At 48.7% G+C, this 10244-nt stretch overlaps 1 protein-coding gene and 1 long non-coding RNA gene across 16 annotated transcripts; one reads left to right on the forward strand and one right to left on the reverse strand.

Moving 5' to 3' along the window:
• Window positions 1–316: 316 nt before the first annotated feature.
• LOC125521975 lies at window positions 317–3957 on the reverse strand. 15 transcript variants are annotated; one of them, XR_007289553.1, is made up of 10 exons: window positions 3237–3957; window positions 2970–3064; window positions 2698–2775; window positions 2551–2613; window positions 2388–2451; window positions 2176–2258; window positions 1915–2032; window positions 1760–1839; window positions 1465–1666; window positions 317–581 (listed from the first exon to the last, which is right to left on the reverse strand). It is a non-coding gene; the product is annotated as an uncharacterized LOC125521975 (long non-coding RNA). The 15 variants fall into 15 exon arrangements; XR_007289552.1 differs by having other exon boundaries at window positions 317–564; window positions 1454–1666; XR_007289548.1 differs by having other exon boundaries at window positions 1465–1839; window positions 1919–2032.
• Window positions 3958–5709: 1752 nt separating this feature from the next.
• LOC125525640 (UDP-glycosyltransferase 92A1-like) lies at window positions 5710–7852 on the forward strand. The gene has a single exon (XM_048690642.1). The coding sequence runs from the start codon at window positions 5846–5848 to the stop codon at window positions 7298–7300; it is 1455 nt and encodes a 484-aa protein (XP_048546599.1). The 5' UTR covers window positions 5710–5845; the 3' UTR covers window positions 7301–7852.
• The last annotated feature ends 2392 nt before the right edge of the window (window positions 7853–10244 follow it).

Below are 10244 nucleotides of genomic sequence, written 5' to 3' on the forward strand. Positions count from 1 at the left end.
GAGGGATGCCTTGGCTTGTCTGTGCGGATAGCCGTCATCGCAAGTACTTGCCCACCAAGATTGGAATGAGTCGAACAAGGGTAAGTGGAACACGCTCCATTATTCATCACAATACAGCCTTCAAAGTTTGCACACACCACCAAGGAAATTGGAGACACTTATTTTTCCTTCCATCCCTTTATTCTACTATTGATCTTGTCAGTTGGCAGTTAGCACTTTTCCCTTGTGAAGTAGTCGAATGATCGATAAACCAGACTGCATATAGTACCTTGTAGCTGACACTGTAGTTTGCTTTATTTTATAGATTGGTCATTAGTGGCAAAAAATAGTGTACTAAATTCCACATCACTGAACACAAAATGAAAAAGGTGATCGATAACATAGAGGGGTTTGACCTGAAAGGGGTGACTTAAGGAACCACACCAGTACAAAACTCATGCTTAAAATAACTCCAAGTCATCTCCCATATTTTAGCCTCACCACCATCATCCGAACCACACCACTACCTCGGCATGGCCTGGTTCTTTGGTAGAAAGAACATCCTTGTTCACCATTGGCTTCATTCTTCAAGGTGAGGATTTCTTTACAATTGATAGAAAAATCAATCATTGATGCAAAAAATTAGCACAAAAATACATCAATAAGTTTCGCATCCTACAGTGTACCTATAGGGCTGCACGACCACAATTTTCCCTACCTCAATACATAATACTCACCTAGTCAATCTTTCTGTTCAGAAACAAATTACGTGTGAATATTATTAGATCAACAAACATGGGATTTAAGGAAACACTTTCAACTTCACATGGGTCAAGCAAGTATCGACTGTATCGTATTGTCGCCTTTCATTGTATTATGCTTTAGTTCCAAGAAATCAGATGCATCAAGTTGATGCCTTTCTTTGAAATAAGAAGAGAACTCAGATGCATCAGTTGCCTTCCTCTGCTCTTATTGTTGATGTACAATAAGAACACACAGAATGTAAAGCCCCATTTCAGAGACATGAAAGGACTAATAATACTGTAGTGGCATATCTCAAATAGCTATGCTACAGGTACATATGTACAGGACCTAAATAAAATAGAATGCTTTCAGATTTGAGTACACAACCAAATTAAAACAGTTCAATATCATTATCACAATACAGTTGGGGTTGGTGGCATCAACAATCATTATTATGTATTATTGAAGGCGATACTGTGTACAATTTTCCGTTCTAGAGTTATGAATATTTACAGTAATTCAATCCCACTATTCGATATCAATTTGTTTGCAACGCAGGGGTGTGGGGGGGGGGGGGGGGGGGGGGGGGGGGGGGGGGGGAGGTAGTCCGACAAAAGATTTTCGCTACCTCAGGAAGAAAAATCTTAACTTCAAACAAAAATAGGTCTGATCCATTCTTGCCAACCAAAAGAGATATTAATCTACGGAATCAAGTAAACATAAGACATACTTTTGCTTCACCTGTCACAATGACACCATTGCATCTTCATCTTCGACAGCAGTATCTACCTTGGTGATGGTCAACTTGTTCTTCGAATTCAGGTGGAGAAATTTCTTTTCAGTTCTCAATCGGTAGAGTGGAGTCTAATATATTGGTAGTTTTGCCTACTATTGCCTCTTCGGTGTTCTTCTTCAGGCAAGAGTGAAATGCCATATTGTCTGCCTTGTTGACGAAAACATGAAGGGCAGTGTCCAGGTCATTCTTGCCAACCAAAAGAGATATTAATCTACGGAATCAAGTAAACATAAGACATACTTTTTCTTCACCTGTCACAATGACATCATTGCATCTTCATCTTCGACGGCAGTATCTACCTTGGTGATGGTCAACTCGTTCTGCGAATTCAAGTGGAGAAATTTCTTTTCAGTTCTCAATCGGTAGAGTGGAGTCTAATATATTGGTAGTTTTACCTACTATTGCCTCTTCGGTGTTCTTCTGCAGGCAAGAGTGAAATGCCATATTGTCTGCCTTGTTGACGAAAACATGAATGGCAGTGTCCAGGTTGTCCAGTGGAAGAACCTGCATATTCTGTAAGAAAATATCAATATGGCAATATATTTTTATACTATAGTTATTATTATATTTTTCTATAGACTTAATAAAATATAGAAAAAGTTGACTTGGAACAAAGGTAAAACTTCAATTCACTTAATTTGTAATGGAGGAAGTACCAAGTTACTTTCCGGAACCAGAGCTTCGACAGTGTGTTGATTAAGCTCATTTGGGTAGAGTTCTCCGGAACCTCAAGCATTGTCTGCAGGATAGCAAGATGCATTTTTCAGATAAAGTGCCCAGCTCTGCTTTTGTACTATAAAGAATTTTACTCTGAATATGTTACTTTTCCTTATCATTACAAAGTAATTGAAGTTCTTGTTTTGCTAACCGTGCATATTTTGGCGCCATTTTGCTGATCTTCAGAAAACAACAATGACTTGTGGATTGGCAACCTACAACGAAAAGGTTGTAAACAAATAAACTATCCAAGTAGTACTAACAAGTAACAAAGGGGATGATATCAGAAAGTTCCCACATAGTTCTTGAGGTACCTTCTCAACATACTTTTGACCAAACCGTTGGGGGTGTATTGTTAAGAACACAGAGTAGTCCACCTGTAGAATAAGATGAAGTCTTTCATTTGACAATTCTGGAATGAAAATTGGACACAACTATCAGAAGTGACCTGATTTCTTTACCTTTATCCTAACAAGTGAGAGTTTGGGCTCTGATCCACTGCCTGCTGTTGTGTCATTCTTCTCAATAAGATTGGCCACCTAAAGAAGCTCAGTCAGTAGCCAGTACAAGTAATTAGAGGGTACAAATTACAAACATCAGACAACTGAAACTCCAGGCCAACCAGCTCAGTCGACCAATATTTGGCCATGTTTCTGACAAAGAAATGGACAAAGTTTGTAGGATAGCTTATGGAGTACAACTAACTTAGAATCAGACACGAAGACATGCTTACCATGTTGGCGTATATGACACTGGAACCACTGATGCAACCATTGTCTAGATGCGTCTCTTTGGGTTCAAAACTGTGAATTTCAGAGATGTGCTTCTCTGAAAGCATAAAGATGCGATATCAGACTCAACACTTGGTTCAACAAATCACACAGTTTGGTGCAGTATTTATATCGCTTTCATGGGCAAATCCAAGTGAGAGTGGTACATTGGTCATCCATACATCAGATGGAAACGGGGAAAACAGAAGTGTGATTTTAGAGGTGAATACCTTAACCTCCCGCTCATGGATAAAATAGCCGCAGTCAGATGCGTGCTAGGAGGCAGCCTCCTGCTCGCAGGTCGTGGCTCTTCTTCCACCTCCCTCTGCGTTTGTTGATCTAGATGGAACAGGGAGTGCCGCACCCTCGTGCGACATATCGATTGACCCGACTCTCGCCTCTTCCTCGATCTCTTTGCTGCGTGGGCGGCAAGATGACGACGTGCAAGAGAGGAGTTGGGGAATAAAGAAACAAGGAGCGACAGAGGAGGCATGCGGCGCCCGAACTCAGCGCCGCCTCCCGGCCATGGCCACCGCCCCCTGCAAGCTTGCAGCGCCGGGGTCCGTGGCTTCGACGTCGGCGAACTCCTCGCCCCGGCCGACTCTCCATTTTCCCCTCCTTCATCTCCGTGTGCGCCTCCCGCCTCGCTGCTGCCGCCTGATGTGGCGCCCGAGCGCAGCGCTGCCTCGACGCCTCGCCGCTGCATCCCGGAAGCGCAGCGCTGCCTCGACGCCTCGCCGCTGCATCCCGGAAGCGCAGCGCCGCATCCCCGCCTCGCTGTCGCTGCCTGATGCGGAGCCCTCGCAGCCGCATCTCCCAAGCCCAGCGCCGTCTCCCGCGAGCCCACCTGGAGCTGTCGCCGCGGTGAAGGGCGCCGCCCCGCCGCGCTGGAAAGGAACGTCTGGATAAGATAGAAGAAAGACCGCGGGTTGATTTCTCACAAACATAGGGTTCTTTTTGTAAAAACGAAACGTTTTCTCATATCCACTTAAATAAGGACCGCAGGTTGAATTCTCGAAAATGGAAGGGCTTTTATGCCAAATTATTAACGACGTACGACCAGAAGCATTAGCCGCTTTATTAATATACTAGCAAAAGAGCCCGCGCGTTGCAACGGAAGAAGAAAATATCACACGGCCCTTACCCAATAACCATGGCATGGATTTTATCGTGCGTACTCAAGAAAAAAAATGACATAATTTTTAAAACCTATTTTCGAAATCATGCAGAATAAAAGAAGAAGCTCTGCGATCGGCCCAGCGGCCCATCTAACTCTTCCTAACCCTAGCCTGGTCCCATCTCCTCTCTCGTCCCCCCTCCCCTGCATCCTCGATCCGCCCCTCCCTCGTTCCTCTCTAGCGCTGCCTCCAGGAGAGAAGCGTCGCGCGCCCGCACTTCCCGCCAGTGCCGCCTCCCATGGCCGGCCACTAAGTGCCGCCGCCGTCCCTCTGTTCCATTCCACTCTGGCCATTGCTATTTTTTTCCCACCAAGAAGTATATCTAAGCGTAAAAGGAAACGCATCGATCAAGATTAAGAAAATCTCACAATATCAATTTCTTGCTCAAAATAGCACGCAAAAACCATGCAGTTTAAACACAGTGACAAAACTACTAAAGCTTTTTTTTCAAATACATACAATGCTTTATACGTATTAAAAAGAGTGAAACAACTAAAGTAAATACAACGCCTGTGCTAAGTCCACATGAACGACATCTCTTCGGGCACATCTAAACATCCTCTGATCGATCCTACCAAAATTTCATATCGGTGTCTAAACTCTAAAGATGACATACACGCGCCAGTTGAGTAAAACAAAAGCGAAATCAACATCCGAGGCTGCACACGGCGGAGAGGACATAGAGGTTTTCTCGTAGGTAGCTGGTGTAGACGAAGGAGACGTTGCGGTCCTGCGGGATGTAGTGGCCAGCGTTGAGGAGGCAGACGCCGGGGACTACGACGCGGAGCACCTTGGGGTCGACGGGGATGACGGAGCGGAAGTTGCCGCACTGCAGGCGGATCCTGGAGATGACGCAGGGCCTGCCCGTGCGTTCGTCGCCGGCGCACTGGTTCGTCACCGTCACCCTGTACATCGATGAGCCGTCACCCTAAGGCTCGCCGAGGCTCTGCGTTATGAAGAGGTCCTTCTGGAGGTCGTAGTGGCCAGCGGCGGCAGCGAAGGCCGGCGGTCCGGAGAGGGCCGAGGCAACCAGGACGTTGGTTCTCTGCTGGAATTTATATGTCATGGAAGAAGATGTATAGTTTCCTTGTGCGTGCAATCCAAATAACACGAGTTTGTCAGATTCCATGTTTGCGTGTTTCGGGAGGTCGATTCGGCCCGGTGGCAATTTGTTTTGGGCTGGCAGCCTGCCACCGCATGCATAGTCAGATTGCACATGACGTGGTTCTCCTAATTAGTACCACCTCGCGTATATGTTTTAAATTCAAAATGAAAGCGTAAAATTACGGGGAAAAACGTATTGTGACGGTGAATCCACGGAGTCAGTCCGTACTTTATTATTAGGGAAAGATATATAGGGAAAGATTAGGTAAGGATACAAATATATAGAGATAGAGATGGAGATTGCCACCTTGATACCCGTTGGCTTTATATATAAATTCAGCTATGCCTCTTTTTTCTTATTAAGAAAAAGCATACATACACTAAATAAAACACGGACGGCAGCGGAATCATTTTATTCCTTTGATGTGCTGTGAGGTAGCTGCGGGATCAGAGTCTATTTGGTGGTCCCTTGATTAATTTACTTCCTTTCACACCTCGACAATTTTAAAAGTCCACGGGTAAGGTGTCAAAAAGGTCCTTATATTTGGGTACCGTACATGTCAAACTTCACACTTACCGTTCCTTCTTCCTTAGCAATGGCCAGCACCAAACACGTCTTGCTCTTCCCGTTCCCGGCCCAAGGCCATCTCGGGGCGTTCATGTCCCTCGCCGAACTCCTCCACCGCGCCATCCCGTCCGCCGCCGTAACTCTGGTCTCCACCCCTCGAAACGTCGCTGCCCTCTCCGCCACGGCGCCGCCATGGCTTGCGTTCCACTCGCTCCCCTTCAACCCAGCCGACCACGGCCTGCCGACCCACGCCGAGTCCGCCGACGCCCTCCCCGTCGGGTTCCCCTTGGTCACCCTCTTCGAAGCTTTCGAGGCTCTGCAGCCCGCCTTCGACGGCTACGTGGCCAGCATGGCCAAGGACGACTCCGTCGTCTCCATCGTCTCCGACCTGTTCGTCGCGTGGGCCGCCAGCGTCGCGCGGAGGAACGGGTGCTCCCACGCCTTCTTCGCCTCGTGTGGCGCGTTCGGCACGGCCATCCTGCGCTCACTGTGGGAGAACGTGCCGCTCTCGGTCACCCCCACCGGGCACGTACCCGTGCCCGGGTTCCCCGGCAAGATCTTCCACAAGACGCAGGTATCCGAGGTCATGCTCCGTGCGGACGGCGAGGACCGGGCGTCGGCTTTCTGTCACCGGCAGATAGCTCACAGCCACGCGACGGACGGGGTGCTCATCAACACCGTGGAGGAGTTCGAGCCAACGGGGCTGGGCATGCTACGGAGCAGCCTGCGCGTCCCGGTTTGGCCCATCGGGCCTCTCATCCGCGTCGCCGGCGCAAGACCGGCCGCCTCCGCCGACAAAGTGCACGACGGCATGGTAAGCTGGCTGGACACGCAGCCGCCGGCCTCGGTGCTCTACGTGTCGTTCGGGTCCCAGAACTCCATCCGGCAGGCGCAGATGGCGGTGCTGGCAATGGCGCTGGAGCACGCCGGACGGCCGTTCATCTGGGCTATCCGGCCGCCTGTGGGGCTCGCCGTCGCGACGAGCGAGTGGCTGCCGGAAGGATTCGAGAAGAGAGCGCGCGACGAGAACAGAGGGCTCGTCATCCGTGGATGGGCTCCGCAGGTGACTATCCTCGCCCATCGCTCCACGGGCGCGTTCCTCTCGCACTGCGGGTGGAACTCGGTGCTGGAGAGCCTTGTGCACGGCGTGCCGCTCCTCGGATGGCCGCTCGCCGCCGACCAGTTCTGCAACGTGGAGATGTTGGAGAAGGAGTGCGGCGTGTGCGTGGAGGTGGCGAGGGGGAGCACGGAGGACGCGGCGCCGCCTGAGATTGACAGGGTGGCGGAGCTGGTCGAGACGGTGATGGGGCAGACGTCCAAGGCGGCGGAGATGCGGAGACGGATGAAGTGCATCGGCGAGTTGATGAGAGGCGCAGCTACAGACGACGTTGGGTCATCGAAGAAGGCGCTCGAGAGCTTCCTGGGAGCAACGAGGATGCATTGAAGATGGCATGGGTGGGGAACATGGGCTCACATGACAAAGGGCAATGTTAGACTTACGTCCAATCATTCTACACCTACTTCCGGTCAATTACGTAAACTTCCTCCCCTTATTTCTAATCAAAACTCGCCAACTGGCCAATCCTCCATAAATCATACAGTAGTACTGTAGTAATCGCCAACTGGTGCCGAAAATGCCTGTTGGGACAGGAGGACACACTAGGATGGAAACGAAACCGCACCTACCCCTCTTGATAAATGAAGTTTTTTAAATTGTGTCCAGTTGTTGGGTCGTCGCGTCGTTCAGTGGACGTACAAACTATTCATCGTGTGCAGTAGTTCCGAAGGAGAAATGGACTTTTTTTGTGGGACAAATGAAGGGGACGGAAGGAGTAGAGTGCAACAAACATATTGGGCTGGATGATTTCTTGTTATTTTTAATTATGCCAAGTACGCAATTGAATGAAAGAATTATTATGCTTTGTCGTTCTTCATAGAGCTTCCCGGGTTGTTTGTTGCCGAAAAGATTTGTTATGCCTGCCATTTTTAATCGTGCCAAGTTGTCAAGTTATTACCGCTTCTCGAGTTGTTTACATATAATTGCCGGAAAATATTTGTCACACTTGACATTTTGAATTGTACCGAGTGGCCACATTATTTCATACTGCTTCCCGGGTCGTTTACACTCAATTGCCGGAAAGATTTATCATGCTTGTCATATTTTATTGTGCCAAGATTTATCATGCTTGTTATGTTTTAATTGTGCCAAGTTGTCATTTTTATCGGTTCCCGAGGTATTTAGAAATAATTGCTGGAAAATATTTGCCATGCTTGCTATTTTTAAGGACGCCGATAAGTGCCACACGTGTGGCGTTAGGGAGTCCGCTCACACATTTTGTGTGGTGTATAAAAGGAACAGCCCACACACCTACGCGTGGACAAAACAACTAGCGCCCACACGCCTCTTTTTTTCCCCTCCCGATCCCTCTCACACGCGTGTGCGTGGGCAAAGTTGATAACGCCCACACGTCCGTATGTCAGGCCTCGTACCTCCTGGTCCCGCACGCCACGCGTGACGGTCACCACGCGCCCGCAGTTGCCATGGTCCAGACCCTCGTCCATGTTCGTTTAACTGCAGTTGCCATGTCGCTGAACTACAGTTGCCATGTCGGACAACTGCAGTTGTCATGGTTGTTCAACTGCAGTTGTCATGTATGGTCTGATCTAATGTAGTTGCCATGATTTCATAACTTTAGGAGTTGCCACATACTAACACTAGGCAGTTGAGAGAGTTGCCATGTGCTCACAAGCATGCTAGGGCAGTTGCCATGTAAAAAGGAAGAGTTGTCATCTGCTTACGTGCACGTTAGGGCAGTTGCCATGTACATGCACGTTAGGCCAGTTGCCATGTACCATGCAGAAACATATGGCAACTCGGTAAAAGAGAGTTGTCATCTGCTTACGTGCACACTAGGCAGTTGCCGTGTACCCTGCAAAACACATGACAAACTCGGGTAAAAAAAGAAAGTTGTCACCTGCTTATAAAGCACACTAAGGGCAGTTGCCATGTGCACTGCAAAACACATGGCAACTAGCAGCTTGGGTGTGGGAGAGGAAACGGGCATGCGGGCGAGATGGCAAATGCACATACACTAGCCATTGTGTGTGCGTGTAAAGCGGCGTGTAGGTGAACTGCTGAACGCCCACACACCAGCCCCTCCTATGTGGTGAAACGGCCGTGTGCGCGATCGGCTGAACGCCCACACACCAGGCCAGTCCTACGTGGCACTAGAAACATACTAAGATTCGTGCGCTCACGGACGGACGCGGATCCATGCGTGTGGGCGAGATGCAAACGCCCACACGTATGGACGTTAACATTTCCGATTTTTAATTGTGTCGAGTTCCCACATTATTTCGTACTGCTTCCTGGGTTGTTGCACGCAATTGTCAGAAAGATTTATAACCAAATTTTTAAAAGTAATTACCAGTAGTTTAATTGTACGGAAAATATATGTGAAAATATACTTAGTCCACATGCTAGTTTTTACTAAAGAAGGACGTTCTCATTTTGGAGATATATACAAGACGTGCACATGACGAAAAGAAAAGGAAAGCCCCAGCAGACTAGCAGCCTCCCGTACAAAAGCATTGTGTCTGGTAGCGGTGTACTCTCTCTGTAAACTAATATAAAAACGTTTAAATCATTATTTTAGTATTCTAAACATTTTTATATTAATTTACGGAAGGAGTACCATTTTTGAGCGAACCGCACATCGCATAGCATACAAGCCTTGGTTTTTCTTCCTGTGTCTTGCTGTCCTATAGTTTGCCTATGCCCGGCCCAAGAGAAAAAGGGTTTTGCTGCTCTATACGCTGCGGTACCCGGCCCAGAACCTCGGCACCATCGGCTTTCACTATTCCTCAGCCTGCGAGTGCCCCTCCTCCTGACGACACCGGCTTGCTATTAAGAGCATCTTCAGTCGTTTGGCCCTCCAGCGTACCCGGTAAAGGCCTTTGTGCGTTTGCGCCGGCGTTTTTTCGCTTTGTGGGGCTTACGTTTCCAGCCGCGTCCACAAGTTTCGGCCCCCAAACGCACAAAAATTTAAAGTTCTATTTCCCGCTACCAAAAAATGACATAGGTTCGGCGATCATCATGCCATAGGTTGGCGATCATCATGCCACAGGTCGGCAATCGAACATAGCCAAAGTCCGGCGATCAAAAGGGTAGGAACCATAGACATGGAACTCAAACGATAGGTTCCTCTACCGTAGGGGTGGGAGAGCTCGGCGTAAGCGTGGGCACAGTTGCAGTGCTCGGCGTTGGCGTGGGCGTAGTTGCAGTGGTGGGCGTAGGCGTAGGCGTGGCAGTGGTCGCTGCCGGTCCCAGCATCTGGTTCAAGATGAGGTCGTTCTCCGCCAAGTACCACGTCTTCACCTGCTCATCC

The sequence above is a fragment of the Triticum urartu genome, chromosome 7 (genome assembly GCF_003073215.2).
Source record: "Triticum urartu cultivar G1812 chromosome 7, Tu2.1, whole genome shotgun sequence".
NCBI lineage: Eukaryota > Viridiplantae > Streptophyta > Magnoliopsida > Poales > Poaceae > Triticum > Triticum urartu.